The sequence below is a fragment of the Notechis scutatus genome, chromosome Z, assembly GCF_049901735.1.
Source record: "Notechis scutatus isolate UNSWTSFEM ecotype Mainland chromosome Z, rNotScu1.2, whole genome shotgun sequence".
In the NCBI taxonomy this organism is placed as follows: domain Eukaryota; kingdom Metazoa; phylum Chordata; class Lepidosauria; order Squamata; family Elapidae; genus Notechis; species Notechis scutatus.
This window is the reverse complement of record NC_142025.1, coordinates 98,254,861-98,282,546: the sequence shown is the minus strand read 5'-3', so window position 1 is coordinate 98,282,546 and position 27,686 is coordinate 98,254,861. Positions and strand designations below refer to the sequence as shown.

General features: G+C 37.7%; 1 protein-coding gene across 3 annotated transcripts; it reads right to left on the bottom strand.

Moving 5' to 3' along the window:
- Nucleotides 1-1,153: 1,153 nt before the first annotated feature.
- Nucleotides 1,154-27,686, bottom strand: NFE2L1 (NFE2 like bZIP transcription factor 1). 3 transcript variants are annotated; one of them, XM_087945332.1, is made up of 7 exons: nucleotides 27,163-27,686; nucleotides 23,560-23,771; nucleotides 22,799-23,310; nucleotides 9,658-9,876; nucleotides 7,465-7,554; nucleotides 6,528-6,689; nucleotides 1,154-4,316 (listed from the first exon to the last, which is right to left on the bottom strand). In XM_087945332.1, the coding sequence occupies exons 3-7, from the start codon at nucleotides 23,306-23,308 to the stop codon at nucleotides 3,003-3,005; spliced, it is 2,295 nt and encodes a 764-aa protein (XP_087801458.1). In that variant the 5' UTR covers nucleotides 23,309-23,310; nucleotides 23,560-23,771; nucleotides 27,163-27,686; the 3' UTR covers nucleotides 1,154-3,002. The 3 variants fall into 3 exon arrangements, with proteins under 3 accessions (XP_087801458.1, XP_087801459.1, XP_026525546.1); XM_087945333.1 differs by lacking the exon at nucleotides 27,163-27,686 and adding an exon at nucleotides 25,256-25,353; XM_026669761.2 differs by lacking the exons at nucleotides 22,799-23,310; nucleotides 23,560-23,771; nucleotides 27,163-27,686 and adding an exon at nucleotides 10,058-10,428.

The window sequence follows — 27,686 nt, the reverse complement described above, 5'->3', positions numbered from 1 at the left end:
TCTATAAGTGGCATGAGTTTAAATGGAGACTACACCTGTAAAGTGTACGTTAAGAAACAGGAACATCAGACTTCTCCAGGACCTAGCTATTAGTAATTTAAGATTCATCAAATCTATGCTAAAATCTTTTTAATACTTGTTTTCTATTGTTGCCTGATAATGCATGCTAGTGAAGATACAAACTGAATTGAAAATGTGGATGACCCCAGCTAAGGGAATCAAAATGGAAGTTGTGATCTAGATGTCTACAGGGTACATGGTTAAAATTGGAAAGAAAGTAATGCACATTCAAGCTATCCCTGGATTCAGATTCCAGGAACGTTAGCTTTCTTTTTTAAAAGTGCAAAACAAAGCTAGGAGCCAGGAATCTTTACCATGTGTGGGCTACATTTACAATCAATTTTATTTTGAACAAATTCTGAAAATGGCTTGTTCTAATTATATCATGAACATTTTGTGATTATTCTTTTCATTTAAACAATCCAAGACAGGACATCCTCTTACAGTTCTTGGCTAGCTCAGATTTTGTTCAAGAGTACCAAATTATATTCCATTAATTTTTGCAAACAATTCATATGATAGTAAATTAACTAGACTAGTGGTTCTCAACCCATGGTCCACAGACCCCTGGGGGACCCGCAATGTCATCACCAGAGTTTGTGAAGCCTTGAAGAAATGTTATTTAAATCTTGAATTAAGTCTGGAGGTCCATGGCTGGTCTGGCCACAAAAAGTATACAAAGGGGATCGATGGTGAAGAAAAGATTCAGAACTATTGCACTAGATGAGACATTCTAAAAGAAGAAAAATCCCTTTCCCCCAATACATACTGCTGTAGCCCATAAGCATTATGGTACAGAATTTGTTAAAAGAAAATATCTCAAATCAATTTGTAAGGAGATCTTACTATATATACTTACAAGAAACTAAACATCAGATTCTTCATGATCTTGAAAATATACATTAGTTTCACAAAAGGAAAGTTTTAATAACTACACTGACGCACTCCTATTATCACAGCTAAGAACTATCTGTGCATTCACTGTGACTATAATTTAAGGCAGCAGCTTCATCAGCCTACAGAATAATCAGAGCATTGCTATAAATATATACATTAGGTTTAATCCAAGGTAAAGAAGACACACAAATCAAGGTTCAAATAGTGAATAAGCCATTTTATTTTGTCCTGTGCTCACACTCTCTTCACTTTCCCAATAGCTCATAGTAGAAACCTTTCTGAATGAAACCTCAGAAATAAATTAACACATGCACACAACAGGGCTCCATCCTACCCATCCAACAAGTCACAGTTCCAACACATTTTGTGCTTCAAATTTCATGCTGTTAATTTAAAAGCATGAGAAATGGAGAAGGCTTCATACATATACTTCTTATCCACTTTTTTTTAAGATTTTGGCCTTCAAAAAAACCTAGTATGTTTGCAAACATTGCTTTATACCATTTAAACAATGCACTCTATCTCTACAATTCTCAGGAGGATGCCCATTTCAGTGTTATGCCCTCACATATCATCACATACACAGGACTGAGTGGCTGGAAAAAAACCAAAGCCATTTAGCTCTACAGTTGCTGGTCAAGTCAGTAATACTTCCAGCTGTGCTATACTGCAAGTTAACAGCTTCGGGGATGGCCTCAGAGTTTGAGGCTAGCTGTGTTCAAGGCACTACCCTCACCCTTCGCCTTATTTTATTTTTTTCAATGGAGGAAAGGGGAAGTTGGAATGACATCCAAGGACAGAAGGGAAGCCAGCTGTGGAATCACCGTTAACACATTTTGAGTCTTTATGGCAGAAAAAACTTTCAGTAGCTTTGATCTTCAGGGGAAGTACCACCCTTCTATCCTACATGCATACTATTCATTCTATAGCCCTACAGGGGAGAGGAAACAATATAGGAACCTAGAGTTCTAAACCATAATAAATTAGAATCAAAGTGCCCATTCAAAAAGAGGCTTGCTGTAGATGGCTTTTAACACAGCATGCCCACCTAATAGAAGCAAAACCTGCTGTGATGTAGACCAAATGGTGATGGTCACACACCTTGCAGACTCTAGTCAAATGAAGATCTACATCTTTGGCCCTACACTTCCCTTCACCCAAAGCAGTCTCTCTAAACCAATCAATGGGAAAAGACAGCTTTATAGCATGCAATTTTACCATGCACCATCATATTGTAATGGATCTTGATATTGGCCCAGATTTAATGCTGGCTCCTCACTGGGGGCAAGTAACATCTTTAACAAAGTATTCAATTGATGAGGAATGATAAAGATGCATTTCTATAGTAATCCTATTAACACTTTCCGCTCCTACCCTGCCAAATAGTTGTAATTGTTGAAGTACAAAATGGTACTACATATAAACTTGAATGGGAAATTCTTAACTTTCAGCTTGAGGGAAATGTTTCTCTAGTACAATTTTCTGTGCTCTCTCTGTAGTTAAGTACATAAAGATTTACGAAGAAATCATGGCTAAGTATTCAGATTTAGGCATGGTTTTGAACTGCATGTAATTGATGTCAAATTAGTTTTAAAAAATCCAACCAGCTACCTGAAATATCCAAGACTTGGGAATTCAAAGGAAAAAAATACTCTTAGGTCTTCTCAAGCTATCCATTTAACATTTCTTCCTTTACAAAAAGCCAGCCTTAACAATTCAATTTTTTTTATCCTCTGCTGATATTTCCCCCCTCCCCCCGCAAACACACATTATGCCAGCTAATTCACACTCTCATAATGTCCAATTGGTTTGAGGTTTTTGGAAGCACAGGTCTTTCCCAACATGCTTTGCCATTCCGCCTCACAAGACTTGTAGGCCCCCTGCCCAGCAGTCTGCTCCTATACACTGGCTGGCAGCTATCATGGTTTGAGAAGATATATTGGATAAGAAGGCATGAAAGTTCCTCCAAATTCTTCTGGGCTCAGCCCTTCTCGAAGTTGCAGATTCAGCAAGTTTTATGCTTTCCAAATGATATTCATCATCTTTCACTTCCTCCTGTCTTTCTGTTTCCTCTCTTGACGCCGTCCCTGCTGGTCAGCCAAGGAACGTGGTATTAGAATAACACTGCCATTACTGGCATGCTGTAGAGCATATTGATTTGGGGAATAGGGTTGGCCATTCTCATCACGCAGGCGGCCAAATACCTCCTGGTAGAGGGTCTGCATCTTTTGCTTCATTTGGCGGATGGACCTGAGGAATTCCACCTTCTCCCTGAGGAGTTTTGATTTGTCTCTCTGCAAATCATCTACATCCCGCTCCAGATTGAGAATAGTGTCCAGTTTTCTTTTACGACAGTTCTGGGCTGCCATCTTATTCTTACCTCTTCTGCGAATGTCACGGATTAGACTCAGCTGTGCTTCACTCAATTGATACTTGGACAGGAGTTCATTGAATTCCTCTACTGGCAGATTGATGATCTTTTCATTGGGAAAAGGAATCTTCATGGCTCTGGCTCTATGTTCATCTCTACTCATCTGCTTATCTAGAAAATCAGCTTGCTTTTCTTTGGAACTCTTCTTTCCTACACTAGCTGGCTGGGACTCATCAGTGTCTAAGGTCCTGGGGGCCATGTTATATGTGTGATTGTGACCCACATGCTCAAGATAAGGCAGGTATTGCAACTGAGGAGGATTCTGGTAGCTCATCCGACAGAACTTGCTGTATTCTGGCTGATACCCAACAGCCCCTTCTGCATCTTCAAAATCCACATTTTCATTATCAGAATTATAGCCCACAGCTCCCTCCTCAGAAAAGGAGGAAGAGGCTGAAGAGGAGGAGGATGCTTCTGAGCTGCTGAGAGAAGCAGGGCTATGACTTGAGTCCAGAGACAGCCCTGAGTCTGAATCAAATTCCTCTTCCAAGCGGGATGCCTGCACTGGGTTGAAGCCTTCTTCAATAGCCAAATCCATTAAACTAATCTCATCCAACATGGCTTCATCCAAAAGCCCTCCAAGAGGGTCTGGGAGTTCAGACCCAGATGTTTCATTTGCAGTGCAGTTTAGCTGGGGCGGAAAAAAAATTCCGCTTAGGTTGGTAGAGCCAAATGTGGTATTGAAGCCAGTGGAGTTGTCAGGAACCAGCTGCAGCAAAGCTGAGCTGCCAGCCACTGAGGGACTTTCAATTTCAGAGCTGAACAGGGAAGGAAAATCTTGTGTGCAGCCAGCTAGCGATGCCTGATGCAGGCTGACATTCTGGTTAATAGGGGTAGATGGAGCAAGGCTGTAGTTGGCTGTCAAAAGATTTCCATTTGGGTTGTTATATAGAGTTTCTACAGCTGTAGTGCTATTTACCTCCATGCTCTGCAAAGGAAAAAGAGACTGTTTAGATTCTGCAGGTCTCAATATTGTCCAATTCAATCAACATCATAAAATATAAAGAGTCCAAGAAAAAAGTAACAATGGATTATGTTTCCAAAAGCAGAATTACTGGTGGATCAAATTTACCTCACTGCTTACAACACTTAACACAAAGATAAAATCTGATCCAATAGACCTCCTGTCTCCCAGAAAAAGGGGCATAGAAGATAGCAGAGGCAGTATATTGGATTTAATTCCAAACCTAGTATCTTATATTCTTGGCACATTGGCCTGGAATCATGTACAGGTAGTCCTTGAGTTACAAATGGAATGGAGCCTTCTCATTCCACTCGTAACCCAAGGATTCCTGGGAGTGGATCTCGTACCTTGAATGGAATCCCTCCCACCCTTTTGCTCACACATTCGCCAATCAAATGTGCAGTTCCTTAAGTGCACGAGGTATTTCAGGGTAGGAAAGGCCATGGGAGCCTAGTGATGGAACAGGCCACCTGCTTAAGACCACCCAAGGTCTCCCCAACCTACTGAAATACCTCATATTCCCCACAATTTCTTCCTCCCTCCAACCTGCTGCACTGGATCACTTACCTTATTAAGATCTAGCAAGCTATCTGCTCTCCGGCCTCCCAGCTACGCGTGCCCCTCCGACACTCCGTTTAGGCCCATGCAGGCCTTGTCTGTCACTTTTTTGGGCCAAAACGGAGCTTCAGAGGGGCTGGCCCACCCCTTCGAAATTCTGTTTTGGCCTGCACAGGTCTCACCCAGCACTTTGCAAGCCAAAATAGTGGTTCAGACAGGCAGGCTGCCACTAAAAACCCTCTATTTTGGCCTGCAAAGTGCCAGGTGAGGCCTGCGCAAGCCAAAATGGAGCATTGGAGGGTGGTCCAGCCCCTCTGAAACTCTGTTTTGGCCAAAAAAGTGCAGGATGAATGTTGCAGAGCCTCTGCATTTGTTCATAAGGGCAAACAACTGCCGTAATGCTGCAAGATTCATAGTTTTGGGACTTGTTTGTAAACACTAGGGAGCGCTTATTGTGTAACTTCGAACGTTCGCTAAGGGAACGCTCGTAACCTTGGGATTACCTGTACATATCAACGTTTATGGTAGTCTTCTCATCCATTTAAATGAACAAAAAACTCAGATATGGAGTTTACTGTAAACAAATCAGAAATTAAATAGCATATTCTTAAAAAACAATCTTATTAGTTACTGCCCTCTAATCATCAAGAAAGCATCTAGGAAGACCTAGCTATTGTTTCCCCTCAAGATACTTTCTACATACAAATGCGTATCCTACCCAATTCTGCCCTCTAGCCACCAGGTTTTTGGCAAAAAAAAAAAAGTGGAAGGAGGGAAGACAATTACCTGTTATATAAATGAACAGAAGGGGATTCCTGAACAAAAGCTAAACATTTAACACAATGTTATAGATCATCCTGCTGCCAGACCAGTAGCTATTTGATCTAAACACATTAGCATGTTCTAGAAATAAAAGAGATTTTTCAAAAAATTCCAGGGAGAGAGCATCCATTACTGGCAGAATTTAAAAAAAAATCCTGGCAAGAACAAACGCTTTGTGATATAATTCAAGTACAGACATGCTGCATGGTTGGGCATATGAAGGATTTGTTCCTAGGTTGCATTGAATGATTAGAATCCTGAAAATTGTTTGGATTTCCCACCTAAGAAATGGTTTGGAAGTGTCTCTGTTTCACTCTCTCGTTGGCAACCATTTAGTGCCACTCACTTTTGTGATTTTGATGAATACATTCAACAAGATGATGGTTTTAAGAAAGTTACAACTCTACGGAATTTTGCTTTTATCCTTTTTGTGATGAGTGTTCCATTCTATTATCTTACCAAATGCTACAGGAAAAAAAGTCCTAGCAGGACTAAAAAAAAAAAAGTGCTTACACTACAGATATTACAAAGAAAATAAAATGTTGCTTTACTTTTGACTGAAGGCTTGTAAAACAATAGCAATTCAATAGCAATGTTGTTAAGTAAATTCTCTGATCCAAACTGAAGCCGGGAACTATGTGTATATGGAGAAATCCAACTTTCTTCCACTTCCAGGACTGTACCTATAGATTGTGGGAAACTGATGCAAGCAGGACAAAGAGCAATGCTAAATCCACCAAGCATAGATTACCCTACATATATTGTCCTGGAAAAACTAACACACGCCTTCCTCACCTGTGTTTCCATAATAGACATGAGGTCCTGCCACTGCTGCTCCAGATCAAAGGGCAACTCTGACTCTGTCAGAAGGGGAGACAGAAGCCCGTCTGACACGACAGAAGGCCCACTCTCATTAGACAGAGAGTCAGTTAAGCTGGGAACATCTGTAGCTGGAAACTAAAACAAAACAGCAGAGTGAACGAATAAAGTTTTAGGTGGTTTTAAAACAGTAATAAATCATTTTCCTTTCCTTTCGGTGTATGAAATTTAGAGGTTCTTTTGCCACATGCTAGAGCAAGCCATTCTCTTTCCCAAGATTTATTATTTACTTAAATATACTTGATACTTCTATAAAGGCATGAATAAATAATAGTAGCTCAAGATATTATATATTATATTCGTTCATAAAAATCATGTGAATAGGATGGAATAAAGGATAAAGTTTGGCAAAGAATTTCATGAAAGAGTGAAAATAAGTGAGATTCAGTCTGTATTCTACTAACCTCCCTAAAACTACATAGAATAAGACCAAAGCAAGATGGTGGGAGGGAAAGGGGGTTCAATTTGCAAGACATGAAATACTGTCATTTTAAAACAGACAAGGCATTTAGGTTAATGGGTGAGCAAATTCCTGGATTATTCAGAACATTCTATTCTTCTCAAAGCATAGCACACTTGCCTATTTCACAAGGTTATTGCAAGGACATGAGATGGAAAGTCAAACTATTGCTAAATTGGAATGATCCACTGGAACTGACAAATAGAGTGAACACTAAGCTAACTTTCTCCAACTGATGCCCTCCAGATGTGTTGGGCTCCAGCTACCACAATTCCACTTACCATTGCTGTTGACTGAAAATTACTGGAGTTGAAATCTGCTATATCTAGAAGGCTCAGCATTGCAGTAGGCAACCAAACTGATCAGCTCTACTTCCAAAGTGAAAATATGTACCTCTGAATTTTCTCCAAAAGGAAATGTAGCCTCCAGCAATCTAAGACACTCCTCCAAAGACAAGGTTGTCTGATCCTCCACCCCAGGCGCCTAGAAAAAAAAACAATATAATGGCCGTTTTACTGACACAAGGCCAGACTATGAAGATAATCTATTCCTGTGGTTTTCTAGCCTTTAATATTTATGTTCTTTCTCCTTTACTTCTTTTTACTCCTGACCTTTAGAATGTGATATATAAACCAAACCAGGGACATAGTGGCCAATGTTTGGATACACAGAATCTGCTTTTTAATTTTTGCTATCAGGAGCCTCAGTGGGTAGAGTGACGATTTCAAGTGAATAGAAAAAGAATTTTTTGCTTTCAAGAAATTGCGAGGGTGATGGCAAATATGGTTTAACTGTCATTATGTCTCTTTTACAGTTTATAGTTTTTAGGTCTTCTCCCTTAAAATGTCAGTTAATTACACAACCATTTTTAATCCTATTTATATATCAAATTTGGAGACCACCCATACCACACACAAAGTGGCTCTGTGCAGTTTTAGTCAGAAAGTACTCTGGAGGACAGGGAGGAAAAGATCCATGTGTGACTATGTGCAAAGCTATGACTTAAGGTGTTCCACCCGAGTCCAAAATAGCATCATCTGCTCAAAATCTGATATATTTTATCCAAAGCAATTTTTAAAAATTAATTATTCTCAACAAACAGTAAATATATAGTTAATCCAAAGGGCAGAATTTCAAATGGCCTGTCTAGTTTGTACAGGTACTTCTCAACAACTGAGCCCCAAATTATTGTTAAGTTAGAAATTTGTTAAGTGAGCTTGCCCCATTTTATGACTTTTCTCACCAAGTTTGTTAAGTGAATCACTGCAGTTCTTAAATAGATAAATGGTTGTTAAGTGAATCAGGTTTCCTCACTGACTTTACTTGTCAGAAGATCGCAAAAGGGGTCACATGACCCTGGGAACTGTCATAAATGTGAGTCAGTTGTCAAGCATTCAAATGTAAATCACGTGACCACACAGAATGCTGCAACAGTCGTAAGTATGAAAAATGGTGATAAAATCACTTTTTTCAGTGCCATTGTAACTTCAAACAGTCACTAAATGAACTGTTGTAAGTCGAGGACTACCTGTACTTCATGCTCATCTCAAGTACATATATCTGATAACTGATCCCAATTAAAAAAACCAGACGCAGCAAACAAATTGTAGAAAAACTTAAGTGCCACAATTAAGATATAACTTCCATTTACAGGCAATCCTCCACTCACGGCTACAATTGAGCCCAAAATATATGTTGCTAAGTGAAACATTTGTTAAGTGAGTTTTGCCCCATTTTATGACTTTTCTTCCCACAATTGTTAAGTGAATCATTGCAGTCGTTAAATTAGTAACACTGTTGTTAAGTGAATCTGGCTTGACTTTGCTTGTCAGAAGGTCAGAAAATGTGATCACATGACCCCAGGATACTGCAACGGTCATAAATATGAATCAGTTGTTAAGCATCTGAGTGTAAATCACATGGCCATGAGGGGATGCTGCTATGGTCATAAGCATGGAAAATGGTCATAAAAACCACTTTTTTCAGTGCTGTTGTAACTTCAAACGGTCACTAAATGAACTGTTGTAAATCGAGGACTACCTGTACTTCTTGTTAGACGAAACCTACAGAAAGTGCAGCAGGAAATTATTCTGAATGCCTGCTTCCCAAAGAACAGTTGCAGCTGAGCCCTTAAGTATCAATGAACCAGAGCCTATTCTGCCCTCTTGAGGATTATTCTCTCCCCTGCATATGAATCCCAAGCAGAAGAAGATATTGGAAAGACCAAACTTGACGGTCAGCGGACTGAATATACAGACCACAAGAATTTGGGCAACAAACTCCATGTAGTCTCTATTCACTGAGATCCAATTAATATGATTCCAAGTTTATTTATTTATTTATATACGTATAATTTATTTATTTAAAAATAAAAAGCTCAGTTTAGTTTAGTATGTAAGCACATAAAAATAAACAATTAATTTGAGGAGATATAAAAACAGTACCCCAAAGAAAAATATGGGAGATAGTCTACTTCTTGGAAAATTAACTGAACTACAGGTAGCAATCTTTTTTACTGGACAGGTATGGAGCAAATATCAGAATGGTAGGAAAGAAATCTGTGCTTCTCCATCAGGGTGTTTTTACCTGCGCAGGGAAGCTCTCCCCTGTCTCGCCATCCACTACCTCAGTTCTGTCAGCGTTGCTGCTGTCCCCTCTGCTCCTCCAGCCATCCCCACATTCTTCACCGTTACTTGTTTCTTTATCCACGTCGTTTTCTTTCTGGCGGTGGCTGTAGTCAAAAATCTCACGCCCAGCACCAAGGTCAATATCCTGTCTCCACAGGATATCAATTAAATCTATATCCTAAAAGAAAGAAACCGAAGAAAGAAATAATGACTGTCTCTCTTCATCAAAAAGACTTGAGAGGATGACTTCCCCCTCAAAACTTCCAGCACAAATGCCTCCAGCTTCTATACCCAAAACACCACCATAACTTCATCCATTCTGTGACATAGGCCCCACACCATCATTTGACCCCACTCACCTCTAAGTGCCGCCCTTCATTCTGATTGGGGTGTGGTCCCTCCTCCCCTGATCCTTCCCTCGACCATCTCTGCTGCCGTGATGCTCCAGACATCTTCCCCCCCCCTACAGCCATCCTGCACAGGGAGCTTGCCAAGAGTGGCTCTGCAAAGGGGCTGCTCCGGGGCCCAAACAAGGGACTCCATGGACAGCAACTGAGCTGTCTCCTCCTCCCTGCCCATGCTACGCAGCAATGTTCTCTCTGTCCAGGCAGGAGTCTGCAGCTTTAACTGCTCAGACGGCTGGCTGGGTGAGAGAGGGAGGGCCAATTGTCATTCCGGATTGCTGCTCCATAGCGGGCTTGCATCAGCCTGTGGTGCCATTCTGTCTATTTGCATAAAGGGGTGGAGATTCTCTGCATTTTCAGCCACCTGATGCAACTTGAGAACCCAGCTCGCCATGCGTCCTATGCCTTGCCAGCTCCCTCAGCTCCACACAGCTGAGCTGCCTACCTTAACCAGTCCTTCAAACTGAAAACAATCACTCTGCTGGATGCACTCTAAAAAAAATCTGCCTGCTTCTAACCATAAAGCAGTGAACAGGCCTCCTCGACAACAGTCTTTAAAAAGGTTTATCATATTCTAAAAATTTCTTTTTTATCCCATGCCCTACAATATCCTACAAATTCTTCCACTACAAAACAAAGTTCAGCCAAAGCTATATTCATTCACATACTGCAGCAGGGTGTTCCTTTCATTCAGGCCCAGAAATGCCTTCCCATTCTTTGGGATATTTTTTTTAATATTTATTGCAAACAAACCTGGCTGAATGAGGCTGATGGGTCAGCACTTGGGGCTCCACCCTTCTACATTTCCATTTCCAATTTCCACATCAAATTATCATTATCCCTATATAATACATAAGTAGCAAAGAAGTCTTGAATTAGTATTCATTTTAAGTTATTTCTCCTTGCTCCAGACAGGAACATAACAAACTAAATCACCCTTTATTTCAGAATACCAGGGAATATAAAATACAGCAATATTGCAATCTTTCTGATTTGTCAACCCAATTTCAAAGCACTGATAGTTCCAACAATAATTCAGAATAAGTTTATTTCTAATACTTCTATCTTAATTTAATCATTCTAGTATTCACTCAAAAACATTGGTCTAGTATTTCAGAATTTACAAACAAACTATTCTGTAACTGCTAGCTCCTCTTTCCATCCTCAGACTGACTGCCCTAGACCTCCCTAGACTTTCAGCATCTTCAGCTTCAAAAGACCCAATTGCATTTTTTCATGGCCTAGCTGATCACAAACATGCATTTGGATCATATCTTTTTCCTCATCTCCCTATATGGCATTCATTCAAATTAATTTAAATCATCCCCTCTCTAGCTTTCTTCCATGGAACATTCAGTGCAAATAGATTTTTTTAGACAAAACAATCGTTCGCTCTCCTTTAACCCCTTCACCAACTATTTCTTCAAATTGAAGATTCTAATCCAAATGTATGCCTTTTCTAGTTATTTCCAGATTATGAATGTTTGGAAGTGTTTGGGCAGTATGGCTGGAAAGACCTGATAATGATTTATAAAGTACACCCTTTGCTCACCCCAACTTCCATTGTAAAGCAGGCCAAAACACCCACATGGATCAAATACATTCTTAATTTCAAACACTGCTATCTATTTTTCCTCAATTGCTTGCTTCTTCGTACAAGTATTCTTATTTTAGAATTCTGAACATCTCCCCCTCCACTTTCTATGAAAACCACTGGCACAAAATACATAATCAACATAATTTTCTTTCTATAACCAAAGCATCACTGAAAGATCCACATAAATTAAAGATTCAAGCCATGATTATACCTCTTTCTCCAATTTGTATGATATTTTCCAATCTACCCTTCAGCCAATGATTCCTACTGCACATCTTTCCAGTACATTGTACCTGAGCTTTATCTGGCCTGAATCTATCATAAAAGCAAGCGGCAGACAGGCGTGAGGGATGAGAAAAGAGTTAAAAAGAAAGGATACCTTTCTCATGTCCCCAGCTGCCGCTCCCAGAGCTGTCCACCCAGATCATGGTCTATGTAGAGCGTAGATTCCGGGCAGGCAGAGCTGGGTGACCCAAGCTGAGTGCCGGACAGACATCTCCAGTTTCAGTTAGCAGTTGCTCTTTTTTTTTTTTTTTTGGCAAGCTTGCTAGCTGCCCCCAAATTGTTTGAAAGCCCCCCCCCCTCCTTCCAGCATGTGACCCACAGGTGCTGTGCTATAGCTAGTCCTCCTCCCTCCCCTCACTCCAGCATGAGATCCAATCCTCAGCTCTCTTCTGCTTGTCGTTTAAAGAGAGGAGTTCCGTCAAATCCCCACCCCCTGCTCAATGCCCAAGCTGCAGAGATGGAATCCCCACCCCATGTGTTGTGCTGTGGCTGCAGTGAGACTGAGACAACACCCCCACACACACCCGTTACCTAGGCTGCAGCCGGAGGCAGTTCCCTCCCCCAGGTCACCGCGGAGGATGCAGAGGGAGCCAGGCTCCGCCCTGTGCTGGTTACCTAGGTTGCAGAAAGAACCAATCCCTTGCCTCTGGTCCCTGCTGAGGATGCAGGAGAAAGTGCTCCTCCTTGCATTCGTCACCTAGGATGCAAAGCACACAGCCAATTGCTTTTTAAGCTTCCACCCCACCCAGGCTGCCCTGGGAGCTGCAGCAGCATTCAGGTCTCTGTCTCCTTGAAAAGCTCCCATGCCTGGATGCCCCACCCAAACCAGGCAATGTTGGTTGCAATGGTGCAGGGGGAACAACATTAAAGAAGCCTTTCCAGATAGCCCTGAATATTTTCTCTTCCTTCTCTCTTTCTCATCAACTGATATTTCATTCACTCTCCAAAAGAAGCAGAAAAGTGGCAGTCAACAAAGTAGAGGGTTTTATACAGGTAAGAGATAAAAATCAACTTAGAAGGAACTTTTTGACCCTATAAATCAGGATTAGAATCTCCTTCTATCCAAGTCCCCCCAATCAATAATTACCCTGGAATTTTAGTTTCTGATTTACAGCTTTCAGAAAACAAAAATAAAATAATAAAATATGAAATGCAATCTCTCTTTTTACTCAAGTAATTTTCTTCCAATTCCACTAACAATGAATGAGACATCACTGGAATACAGGCGGAGAAGTCACCAGATACAAGAAATGAAAACTAGAACAAACAACATACATTAAATGAGATTCTGCATCAAAATTAAATGTAATTATATATAAACTTGCTTACAGTTGTGTTTTTTGGTCCATTTTATTTTCTTATTTTTAAGAAAAGAAAGAAAATGTCGAACAAAAGCTTTCCGCCACTGAAGATTCAGTTTATAAATTCCATTTGTTCACAAGTTTTTATTATGATTACATCACATTTACAACATTAGCTTTGCAGACATGAAGGAGAGGCTTTGTTTGTTCAGTACAGGAATCTTAGAGCAGAAATTAATGCTATACTTTGCTAGATGTTATACTTCAAAAATGCATTTTTTCCCACCCATAAGGTGTTGTTGCACAATAAATAGAGTTCTAAGTATGAGCAGTATCCAATATGGCTGAATATCTATAAATCCTATAGTGCAGCAATGCGTTTTTGTGTTGGCCCAGGCTAGGCCACTAGATTAGGGCAACTAGATAATTAGGACATCTTCTACCTTTTAAAAAATGAAACAAAAACAAGAATTATGTATCGGGCTGAGAATAAGAAAGCCTCTTCTTTGACAAAAAGAGCTTTTGAAAGCCATAATCATGTCAGCTATTGATGCTATGACCTCTGCTTTCAAAGAAGTGTTAGTAAAGAAGAAGATGCTGACATAGTATATATTCAACCTATTTAATTTCATAATTGATTATTTTCATTTATATCCCTTTTCATAGTTACTTATCCGAATATCAATTTTGAGTTTCTTCCCTTTATACTTTAGCAACACGTAAACCATAGGCTACATTAGTAAACACAGAATAATTAGTCTTTAAGAAGTATTTTCTTTGCTATGTAAAAACATTCTTTTCAATTTAAGTTTTATCCTGGGCATTATTTTTAAAAATATTGTTTCAAGAAACCTTCCAGGATTCTTGGACCGATATTCAACATAGCCTGTCTGCATCCAGGACAAGCCACATACTTTCCAACAGTACAGGAATATTATTTAAATGATCAGAGAAAGATTAATCTGTTTTCATAGGAAAAAGTACATTTAACAAAACAGTAGTAAAAATAAAAACAAAAAACCAAACTCTCCCAAACCAAAACTGAGTTTTTTTAGAATTAGTTCAACATTTTAACCAGTATCTCACATTATATTCTGACAGCTTGTCAAAAGCTTACATCAGGATTTGTCTCCTTCAGAGTTCAAACTTACAACCCCCTTTTCAAGCAGTTGTAACAGATGGCAATAATAAAATATTTTCACAATTTAGCCTCAAGTTATTGTACAACCCATGACTTTCCAGTGTAGAAACAGTAGTAACTTTTTAATAAAACATGTGTCATAGGATCATACTCCTGGAGATATGGCACTATTTTTCTAAAAACCATGTCCTTGGTTAACAATTCTAATTAGGAGTGAACTTTCATCACTAAGCAAATCAGTCGTTAGGTGAAACATCATATATCACACTGCTGAGCAACAACAGTTCCAGTAGTCCTGGTTACAGTTGTTAAGCCCGGACCATGCTGTTATTAGGCAAGGACATCAAATTTCTGATCTACTTGCCATACTCGCCTTTGCTTCAAATTCTCAACCTGCTTATTTCCCACCCATCTCTGCCCTTTCAGCTACCCTGCACTCTTCTGCCTAGTCCTGCCATCCTATTGTCTATCACTGTCTTTTTCCTCCCATTTATACCATCTTCTTCCTCCCACATACAAAGCAACCGCTGGCCCTTTACAAGGCTTTTAAGTGCACACTGCCCTGGGTAGGCTGCCAAACATCTGAATTTTGAACATGTGATCCTTTGGCTACAAGAGCTGTAACTTGGAAGGCCAGTTATTCATTCATTCAGCACCTGCATAACGTTGATCAGTCACTGAATGAATGGTTATTAAGCAAGGACTAGCTGTATAGGCCATTTAGAACAAGGGTCCTCAACCTCTGCCATGCAAGTGAGCAAAACCCCATCCACACAAACGCTCGATCCAGACAGCATAGGAAACAAATGCTCCCCTGGTCCACGGAAAAAATGAAACTGGTCCCTGGGTGCCCAAAAGGTTGGGACCCGCTGTTCTAGAGTTGTTGAGACATACATCAAATGGAAATATTGTATTAAAAGAGAACTTGAGTTTAAAAATTGAAGTCTCAGGCAAAAGCAGAGGGGTGCAGTTGGATCAAAGTTGCACAGCAAGATCAGCAAAAACTACCATTGTACACAGAAAGGAGGCAGAGTTGATTCTCGGTTTTGGAGAATGCAAAATAGCAAGACACCTAGAGGACCTACATGACTTGTTGATGTAGACAGAGTTTCTTCTATTTCTTCCTAACTTGGTGGCAACAGTTTTTGTCATTCTTGTCATTTAAAAACAAGCAAGAAAGTATCATGAGAATAAGCAAATAATAACAAATAATCAACAATAAGAAAATGGTATGACATATGGCAGTGAAGGATGGATAGACAGCAGGCTGGCTTGCTAGCTGACTGGTAAAGTCTAATCTAAGGGTCTTCAAACTTGACAACTATAAGACTTATGGACTTCAACTCCCAGAATCCCTGAGCTAACATGACTGGAGGAGGAATTCTGGGAGTTGAAGTCCACAAGTCTTCAAGCTGTCAAGTTTGAAGACCCCTGGTCTAATCCTACATAAAACTTACAGCTGCTCAACAATGTCAAACCATGACAATCCCTAAAAACCCTTAAAATAAGACTAATAGCAAAAGCATCACTGTAGTATAGAACTGAAACATTAAAAGATGCTAAACTGAATTCTTGCTCAAAGATATATGCTTTATCATTGAAAATGTAATGTTTTAAAGATTTGTGCTTTCCTTTACTAAATGTATTTTAATATATTTGTCTCAATTTTTGCATCCTATTTTATCATCCTAATTCTATGCTAAACAGCTTGACCTTGTTCAAAGTCCTACTAGACATCACCAGAGGATCATGAAGAAGTTCAACTGTGGTCTCAAAAAAAATCTGATCATATATTAGGATATGTTAGCTAAGCTTCATTAATTTGTACATGTTGGAAAGAGCAGGGGTCACTTGAGACAAGAAAAAAATCAAGATGTTTAGCAATTGCTGATGTTTACAATCTATGTTGTCCAAATAGAGACAGGCTTGAAATAAAAAATGCTACTGTAAGACAACACAAACTCTAGCAATTCTTATCACATGTTGCCTGAGCTAGACATTTATTTTTATCCCTTGTTGTGGAAATATTACAGTATAATTAAAATAAGCTTTCTGGTAGAAAAAGCCACGTGTAGCATTTACTCTACAAAAGTATAAAAGGTATAAGATGAAAAATATATATTTAAAATCCAAAAGACAAAGCCAGAGAAATATTGCAATGGTATCTTAGAGGTACTAGCATTATCAAATCTTTAAACTCATACACATAAATATGTGTGTGTGTGTGTGTGTGTGTGTGTGTGTCAACATAACTCTGGAATGCCTTGAGCAATTTCAACCAAACTTGGTACACAGATGATTTACACTATGGAAACAAATACTGTGGGGGTAAGACACCCCTAACACCCCTCAGGGTGTGTGTGTGCCTTAAAATGGCTTCTACTGTATAGCACAGTGGACTTGCCATGGTAACGGCTTCACAGTATTCCACAAGGGGGCTCCCTCTGAGCCCTCCAAGGAAACGTCAGGTGATTGGCCAAGTGCAATAAAAAAATGAAACACAGCGTAGACAAGAAACTCCCCAGGAGAGGAATAGAAGACTTGCGACACTGCACAAGAGACAGTACAACGATGTGAGTCACAACTACAGGATTTTCCTGTCTAATACAGGATTGGTATAAATAAATACCTGGGCAACTCCCGATTATCAGCTAATAAATAAATAAAAAACCCACTTAGTGGGCAGCTGTAACTTCCTAGTTTATTAATCACTCAATCCCAGGACACACAGAAACAACCCACAATATAAGACGCATATGAAAACTGAAACAGGATTGAAAAAGGGAATGACTCAAGCGTCTGAAGACAAGTAGGAACACAGAATCTCACAAAGGTTATGTTCCAGAGAACCATTGAAAGGGAATGCAGAATGTAACCTTGGAACATGAATTAATTTCTTTACTTAAAATCAAGGCTGATAGGAAAAACAGAGTTAATAATAACTGGAAATTCATAGGTTCATAAACTTTTCCTTAGTTTTAAGAATATCTAAATAATATATAGAAAGCAGTTGCACACATTTTCTGCATTTGCAAAACTGCATATCATAGCCCACTTATAGAATTTTCTAGAAATAGCCAATCATTGTTGTGCTGATATAATAGTAATAACAGTAGTCTCTGTTACACCTGAATAACTCTAGAATAGTGCTTTTAAAACTATATGTTGTGAAGGACCAGGTTTTTTTTAAAATTTTCAATCCATTATGAACATAAAGGCTTTGTATTTATATACAATAACAATGAATTAGAAAAATAAAATTTAAAAAGGCACACAAAATACAATTGTTGTTAAATTTAACAGACATAACACTGTTAAATTTCAATAAAACCAAGCAGAACAAACATCATAGGGGAAAAAAGAATTACAAAAACTATACCTGTTGTTCATTAAAATTGTGTGTATGGGCAATATAGAGACTCGCTATTACACTAACTTTTCCTCATTCTGCAATTATAACTAAACCAAAAGATATGAGTAAAATAGTAACGTCCTGTATTAAATAACCATGATACACTTTGAACAAACCTTACATCAATATTTAAAGTTGTTAATATGATAAATGGAGCTTGATTCTTACTTATTAAGATTCTACACACTCTTGAATTCTGTACTTATCTCATTGTGAACTAGTTATCAAACAGTGGTCTCAACAATAGAACTATTCTAGACATTACTAAACATCTGGTTTTTGGTTTTGCTACCACAGACTCTGTTCTCTAGAAAGGTTTTCTGTGATTTAAAATCCTTAAAAGGAATTATACTTTTTTTCAATTTATACACTAAAAATTACCAAAACTAAAGTGATATAACAACGCATAAATTAATTTTCAACTTTCAACAAGAAATTAATTTTCTCTATTTTAATAGCAATCAGAAATGAAACAATTAAACATGACATAAATTTATGGATTTAATAAACCACCCCATCTAGCAATGTCTTCAGGAATATTACATGGCTATTGTAGGAGAGAAACTTTTCCTTGGAAATTGTAAGGAAAATAATGTTTTGAAGCCAGAATAATGCTTACTTGTCATATTTGGATTAGAATGAATTACTTCCTATCCAGTCTAAGCATTTAAAATCCTCAACTTACTACATCCAATAGTAAAGAAAATATACTAAAAATGAGATTTTAAAATATTTAGAATTAGAATGCATTTGGAGGCTGTATGAATTTGAGAGGAGAAAAAGGAAAACAACACCTAAGACCAAGGGTCTTCAAACTTGATAGCTTTAAGACTTGTGGACTTCAAGACTTGTGGACTTCGATTCCCAGAGTTCCTCCTCCAGTGATGTTAGCTCAGCAATTTCTGAGTAACATGGCTGGAGGAGGAATTCTGGGAGTCGAAGTCCACAAGTCTTAAAGCTGTCAAGTTTGAAGACCCCTGCCTTAGACTCACCCCAAAATAATCCCAGCATTCATTCCTAGTATTTTGTAACAATACAACAGTTATCAAGGTCCTAAAGCTCAGATCTATATTGAGGTGGGTTCTTTTATTCAGAAGCCCTTTCCACTGCAATCTAAACATTTTTATAATAAGAATGTTCTATATAGAGATTCAGTAATACCCTGTGAGGTGGGTAACTTTTCCCATTACAGAAACTGACATTTTAAGAGGAAGCAAGATAAAGTCTAAAGCCACATAGTACATTAATACCCTTCAAAGGAACAGCATAGCACTATTTCATTGTTCTTATAACAATAATCTATTAAATATCTTTACAACTATCAATTAAGTTCAGAGTTAGGTTTAGCCAATATGCTGCATTATGGTTTATTGAATAAGTCATAAATGACTGAATTCACATAATACATTCTTTCAGAATTAAATGAACTGTAGTAATAAAAACCTGTGAACTTAGCTAATTAAGACAAGTTACAAAGTTAGTTTCAAAACTAAGTTAATACTTGAACTTGTTTATCTAAAGCAGTACCCAACTCCTTTAAAAACTTCCAAAAATTGTGAGATTGCAGTGGAATACAAATTGAATAAATAAAACAAATTCAAATACATCTAATTCCTATAACAGTAATTTCATGATAGAGCTTATTAAAAAACTTTAATGCACTTCTGATAACTGAGGCCCACATTTCACATCTAGGCCATGAGACCAAGGACATAAATTACCCTAAAGAATAGAGGATATATATGTTCATCTCTAGTTTTTGCAGGGAATTCAAGAGGGTCAGAATTTTGTGGGTTGGGGGGGGGAGGTAGAATTAACTATGTAAACAATTTTTTTATGTTTCAGGTATCAAATATTGCAGGACAATGCAAAATTTTCAGAGGTGTTACTGAAATTCAATGATACTCCAATGGACAGGAAAAAAGTTGGGGTTCTGGGACTATGGCCAATTATATTATAAAAATTCAAGAATTCATGCCCCACCACTAAGTTTTGTTGGATGGACAGCCCACTGCATTCATTTCACTCTACTTTAAAAAATATATCCTGTGCACTGTACTGAAAAGAAATTGGATATATTGGCAAACTGCCAATCCATTATACAACAGTAATAATTTCAGTAATAAACATGAAAAGTGTGGAAAACATAATTGAGAAATATTGTATAAAAACTAATTAATTAGCACATTCTATTTGTTTTATATACTGTAGTCCCAGATTTTGTATTACAAATATATAAATATATATTAAAAATAAAAAATGTACAAATCTTTATCGTTTTACATCCTACCCTTGAAATATCAGTCCAAGAACCATCAGGAAAGTGTCCACTTGAAGTCATATATATTTTAGAAAGCTTTTCTGAGTATCTTATTTCCTCCACAGAATTTCTGTTCATTTATATGTAGTCTATATAACGGTACACAAAACAACCAGAGCTCAAGAATAAATGTATTAAGTCATCTATCGTGAATTCCACATTATATTTTTATGGAATTCCTGATTAAGATTGAACTAAATCCAATCTTCCATCTCATGATTTTTTAAATTATCTATTTATATTCCAAAGTGCATGTATTTTTAGTCTCCTGCACTTGTGAAAAGAGAGCATATACTGCCTCATTGAATCTAAATATTATGCCCATATCATTGCCCTATAGATTTGTGTTCTCTGTATCTAGATTCCAATACAGAAGCACATAAAATTAATTCCTTTGGCTGGTAAGTAAACAAAAAAAAATCTTATGGCAGCATATACTGTATATTAAATAATTTATTATAGAAATTCTTAATAGCTATATATAGAGTTCAAGTTTGTCATAAATTTATTCTAAGGAAAACCACTTTCTAGTAAGCTACTTCATAAGCTTACAGATCAAATGCTCAAATTCTTCTATAATGTGAAAAATTACAGAGTCTATACATAACTGCCATAAAAGGATGAGCAGTCTAAGAGAACGAAAGGACCAGCAAGGATCAAAATACTTGGCTATAAAACTATAGCGTACTTTTTCCTGGTTCCATTGTAGCCATTGAACTATAATCAGTAATAACTTCAAAATAAATCATGGAAAGATATTTTATTTATGGTACCATTCCTGGGGAAGGAAGCTCCTAAGCAGGTTTATCACAAAAAAAAAATATTAGACTTGTCATATCAATCAGAGTTTGATAAAAATCTAAATCAAATGAGCTTTAATAAATTCATCTTTACCGCTTTCATCATATTTTGCAGGCCCCTTGAATTTAGAATGGCAAACAGTACTGATTTTTAGATCCATGGCCAAGGACTATCAAATATCTTGGTTTCAAATCTGTAAAAAACAAAACTCAATAGATAGTCCTTGACTTACGACCACAATCAAACCCAAAATGTCTCTTTTTAAATGACATTCAATCTAGATAATTCTTCATATTAGTCAGCCTCATAACTATACTTGGGAAGGGTTATCTTGTTTTTAAATTTTCAATTTTAACCATTTATTATGAGGGTTGAAAGATCCACAGAAGTGGTTTGATTTCTTGTTCTAAAAAAACAGTATTTATTTTTTCATAACAAAATGATTCAGCTTGCTAGTGCCTTACTTTTACTTCAACTGAAAGCTTCCCATTCAAAGCAAATGTCACTTTTATATGTCATTTTTATATTCTCAAGGGCAAAACCTTTGAAATCTTTACTCTGTATTTGCCTATGAAAGAGATGAGGCAACATGACAAGAGAGGAAGATAGTCACAACAGCTGCTTCAACCCCCCCAAAAAAAAAAAAAGCCTGGATACCAGCTCTAGTAACACAGTCCACTTGCAACATAAGCTACCAGGGATTAAGGATGGTCTGGAAGTAGTTCTATCTCACCATGTGTTTGAGAAAGACTTCAGCATCCATGTAAATAACTGAACTCATCACTAAATAAAACACAAGTAGAGTACAAACAAAGCAAACCAGAACTGACCCTTATAAAGTAAATTACATAGGATAGCAGAAAGAGAAAAAAGAAGACTGCAAATGATAGTTTTTATTGCTTAGTAAGACTATAAAGCATTTGCTTTCTTAAATACATACTAGAAAAATTCATTGGAAAGAATTTAAAATTGATTAAATCATCACCAACTTAATACCTACAATGAAGTTATGTATTACTACAAATTAAGCCAGTGATATTATTAACTGAGATGCCTCCACAAGAAACAGTTTAAAAAAACCTAAAAGACACAATAAAAAATTTAGCCTAAGGTAACAATATCCAAGGTGTACCAAAAATGATGTCCCATAGGCTTATTATTGCAGTATGTTTCATTATCCCTTTCCCCAAAAGAAAATGTTATGGTACTTAGGAATGTTCAAAGGTCATTTGTCAAATGAGTAAGAAATGTTTAGAACGTTTCTCAAATCCATGTATGTTACCCAAAATTGGATAAAAACAGTTTTTCTTTGTATTTTTCTTTTGCCTGAATGTATTTCCCATCACAAAAGATGTGATGTGTACCCAAAATAATCAAAAATCTCCCAAACTATTCCTATTAAGGTGAAAATCAATGAAATTATTACAGCACTTTGCTGAAATAACGTAAAGATTACTGAATTATGTTTTTAATAAAGATAGTCCTTGAGTCACAACCATGCATTCAGTAACTATTGAAAGTTATGATGATGAACAAAGGGACTTATGACCTGTCCTCAAAGTTCAACTTTCTAATAAGCAGTTTTGGGTAATGAAGGAAAAAGTTTGGGAACCATTGTTTTAGAAGAAAATAGCAACATTTTAATAAATTGTTTATGAAGTCTGACTTTTGGATATACACCATGTATCAACATAGATTACTAATACTGTTGTTTTACTCTTATCAAAGAAATGTTAAATATTGGCAATAATCAATATATTTATTAATGAAAGTTACAGAGATCCTCAAACAATTATTTTCTTTCTCTTAGTTTATCCCATAGAATATTGCTATACATACCTCTTTAGTTAGATCACCATTCAGTGGAGGAGCCACTGCACCTAGGTCTTCCAACTCTTCATTGTATGCTTGTTCCATTGCATTTTCTCTGACTACATTGTCTGAAGCAGTTCCATTTTGTAGGCTACTGCCATTCTCAAGGGAAATGCCTGTATTGGGTTGGGCACCAGAGACAGAACCTTCAGGATCACGATGTACCAGCCAAGCACTGACTTCAGTGGTGGGCACCTGAAACCTGTCCAAGGCCCTCACTTGGTTGAGAAGCCGTCGAGCTGTAAAATAGTAGTCCAGATCTACACTTTTGGGATGTATAACATAGCCATCTAGGGTGTTCCGCAGGTTATGAAACTGTGTTTGAGTGTATGCAGAGCTCTGGCCCAGAAAGATCTCCCGCAAGGGAGGGAGATGTGAATTTAGATAAGTATCTACATCCACCCTCACTCCAATCAAGCTGAGAAGAATAGTGAATTGAATGAGTCCTTCAGTGAAATATTTCTTCAGAGAAAGCATTTCTAGAAAGAAAAAGTATATTTAGAATAACTTTATTCAAATATCTCTTGTGAGATATCTTTCTATACTATACAACAAATGATCATACTCCATTTTAAAGGAAATTTTAAATGCATTCAGATTATGAATAAATTTGAGAAATCTTCAGGAATAAAAAACTCACATTAAGTGGACTTTTATTCTGGAACAGCTTATTCAGAATACAAAATTGTTTTACAACAAAACAAAGCATATAAACTCATGTGACTTACTGTCTTAATGAATCCACCCAGCAACTTCCTTGAAGCTTCTATTTTCCCACAGCAACTACAAGATGGAACAAGTCTTCTACAACAGCTACAAGTTTGATCTTTCCCTCTTTCCTCCTTTTTCTCTAAAAGGCTTCCTGAAGGAGCAGTTAAAGAATACAAGGTTCCAGAATAGGGAAGATTCTTCTGCTGCTTGCTGCAAGTTTCATCAGAAACTGAAACACACCCAAAAATATCAAGCAGCGGCATTAACAGGCATCATATTTTAAATTAGTTCAACACTTTTTTTATATACAGGCTAGAAATATGATGTGGAGTGCACATTTAACAAAAAATATGACCAAAAAAGCTAAGTAATTTAGCATTATCCTACAGTTCAAGAGGGAACCAATCTGGGGTAGTAATGAAGGCATTAGGTTAGAAACCAGGAAACCATTAATTCTAGTCTTGCATTAGGTATAAAGGCAACTGGATGACCTTGGGATAGTCATTTTCTCTTAGCCCTACTAAAGAGGTAATGGCAAACCACTTCTGGAAAACTATGCCAAGAAAACTACAAGGACTTGTCTAGGCAGTCTCTGAGAATCAGTCACGTGTGAACATAAGTGGGGGGGAACAGTTCAAGGAAATATCAATTTGGCTTCTAGCATCTGATTACCCATCAAGAGCCAAATATCAACACTCCAAAGAATACTGGTGTTTGTCTCCTTTTATTCTCTCACCACTGAGAGCTTACTGTGGGTGATGTTTAAACTTGCTGATTATGCCTTAATTCAGCATAAATTTCTGAGTAATTTAAAAGGACTTTAAATTCACTTTGAGCATTAGGGATTTTGCAATTTATCAGCACAAGAGCTATGTCTGCAAATATTTCTCCCAAGTCATGCCTACAACTTCATGCCTACTGAAGAAATTACTGGATTTAATAAAGAACATAGCTTCTAATATATGTATGGAACCTTGCTTTAGCTATTCAGATTCTTTTAGCTCTTTTCCCTACTTCAGGAACCCTCAAGGGCTTGGGATTCTACACCCTTGCATTACTAATACCTACAGGTATTTGGTGATCTCTACCCATCTTTCTCCCTGATTCCCAATTGTTGAGCATTCTGATTCTCAATCAGAATGTCAGTATTTGATTGTCAGTATTTATAGAAAACATGTTGCCTTCCTTCTTGGAAGAGGAGTTATAACTGCTGGTAGGTCAGTATTTGGGAAATGAATTTGGGAAGAATAGGACTTCTTTCATTTTCCCCTCAATTATTTATCTAATTAAAATTATGGATAAGGTGACATTTATGATCAAATACTTTCCTTATACTTTCATATGTAAGTATACAGCAAGCTTCAAGCAATAAAATCTCTCCACAGTCATTAAATTGCCATTAAAGTGTATCTATCAAAATGAATTAAACATTAAAAACATATGAAACAATTTTCTGATAAAAGTTAGAAACATGAGGATAAGGAAGGTCAATATCACAATAATTCTACATATATTATCAGAAAACATTGCTAGCCCAAATTTTTAGAATTAAATATAAAGCCATGAAATGACTTTTTTGGTTTGCATGTCAAACTTTTCAATACAAATTGTCCTTCAATTAATTTGAAATGTTTTTAAAATCTACATCACAACTATTGCTTCATCTGCTCCCACTACAAATTACACAGAATATAAGAATTCCAAAAGCCTTACCTTGATTTATTAAGAACAGCAACCATATACTCAGACTAATCCAATCTATGCTTCTACTATCATATTTCAGCACCTTTTTCTATTTCCATCAGACGCATGATTTCTAAGTAGTAGTTGTTTTGAAAGACATGAGAGCCAACATTCTCCACCAGACACTTTCTTTCCTATGTTCTTTCATTAATCCTACTTTCTCGATTGCTAAGACTTTCTGGACTCTCACTACAATCTCAATTTAAAGATTTAAGCTCTTCAAAATGCAAGCTAATGACATACGAGAGAACTTAAGAGAATTCTATCACAAATCTTTTTACACAAAAGTTTGAACCTTGTCCTATTTACAGTACACAGAACCATGAGGAAGTACAACTCCAACAAAAGCAAAGCTTTTTACTTTTGCTGTCATATTTTTAATATCTCTTTATAATGTGATATACAAGTTAACATTATCTAGATTCAAAAGTATTCTTTTCCTGTGCAGTAAGGAGTGCAACCCATTTAATGAGATTCTAAACAAGAGATCAACCGGCAAGAGTTTTTCCTTAATGAATTAATCCATATGTAATTTAGTATATATATTTTTCTTGATATTTTATAATTAATCCGACATTTCTCTTTCTTTGTCTACTTTCTTACTTTCATTTATCTAAAAGTCTTGGGTTCCAAATATAATAACCCTGAAAAAATAGGTCAGGGTTGCTCACTCCCACAAGCTAATTATTGTCAGAGAATAATACCATGCAAATGTTCTTTTAATTAAGCAGAACAGCCTTGGCCTTCAACACATCCATTTAGTAAGACTGGGAGAGAATAAAAAACAGGGAAAGTTAAGATATGAGGAGGTAAAAAGTTAGCCTGAGAAAGTGAGGAATGGAGAAATGCTTTTCCCTTCTTGTAAGGGAAATCCTATAAGAAAATTTAGGACAGGTAGGATTTGCTGAAAAATGAAATGGGGTGGGGGCGGGGGGCTTCTGTGTGTGCTAGGCACTCCTAGAACATAAGAAGCGGAATGAGGTTAGTCCTATAATAGTAGAAATGGAATAAAACCGGATAGTGGCATGAGAATACAATTAAATTTCAAACTGCTTCTATTCTAGAAACAATTCCCCACCCATTACTTTTGCTAGGCTAGCATTTCCTCCACTATCTGGTTTTACTCCATTTCTACTATTATAGGACTAACCTCATTCCGCTTCTTATGTTCTAGGAGTGCCTAGCACACACAGAAGCCCCCGCCCCCACCCCATTTCATTTTTCAGCAAATCCTACCTGTCCTAAATTTTCTTATAGGATTTCCCTTACAAGAAGGGAAGAGCATTTCTCCATTCCTCACTTTCTCAGGCTAACTTTTTACCTCCTCATATCTTAACTTTCCCTATTTTTTATTCTCTCCCAGTCTACCTAGTGCCCTTTGAATTCTATATATATATTACCCCATCTATTAGTTCTTTCCACAGGCCACCCACGTCTGAACTCATTTACCTTCTTCCCTCCCGACCTTCCTTCCGCTCATCTCTTTCCTTCCACAAACCTCATCTGGTTAAAACCCCACCTCGTTTCTGCCCAGTCTGCATCTGAACCCCGTCCCGTTTCCCCCGCAGAAAGTCGCCTTTCTTCAATTCATATTATTCGTTCAGTCCTGTTCCTCCCAGCGCCCTCCTTTACCTGGCCCTCGATCTCGTATTTTTACCTCCATGTTCTCAACCATCCCCGCCAACGCCTCTCAATTCCCCCTCCTTTATATATTGCAGGCCGTCTCCTGGGTCACCCCCACCTCTTTCTCCCAGATTTTACCCCCCAGTATGCAATCCCTTCTTTTATTCTCTAGTACTTCTCCCCTTTATTCTGTCCCCGCTTAGGCTTTCTCCACCAACTTCCCGTCGTAGAAATCCATCATTTCATCTGTATACCTTCCCTGTCCTGCGATCGCCGTCCAGCACGGGCGACTACCTTCAGGAGGCCTTGCCTCAATGCCGGTCTTCAGCCCATACAGCGGCACTCGACTGCTATCGCAAGGTTTCCTGCCTTCTCTGTAGCTTTGTCCAATCGTTTTTAACGATTCAGAGGAATGACAGTTTATTTGCCCACTCAGAAGGTAAGCATTACTTCCTAACCACGAACCTCACAGCGACTGACAGCTTAACGGCCAGTCAGAATCCAGACAGATAAAAGTGTTAACAGAGGCAAAAAAAAATGTCAAGAAAAAAAGCCAATCACGATGGTTAGAGGGCCGGCTACGCTGTTCGTTGATTGACAACATAAATTCCCCAATCCGTTTAATGTTCGCTTAGTTCCTTGAACCAGATGGTTTGATTGACAGAAGCAACAACCAACTATCGTTCGAAAATGTAATCGCCTCTTACCATTATCTTTGGACTCTAGACTCTAAAGATGCAGTTAGTTTCTTTACCACTCCCCACCCGATGACGTAATC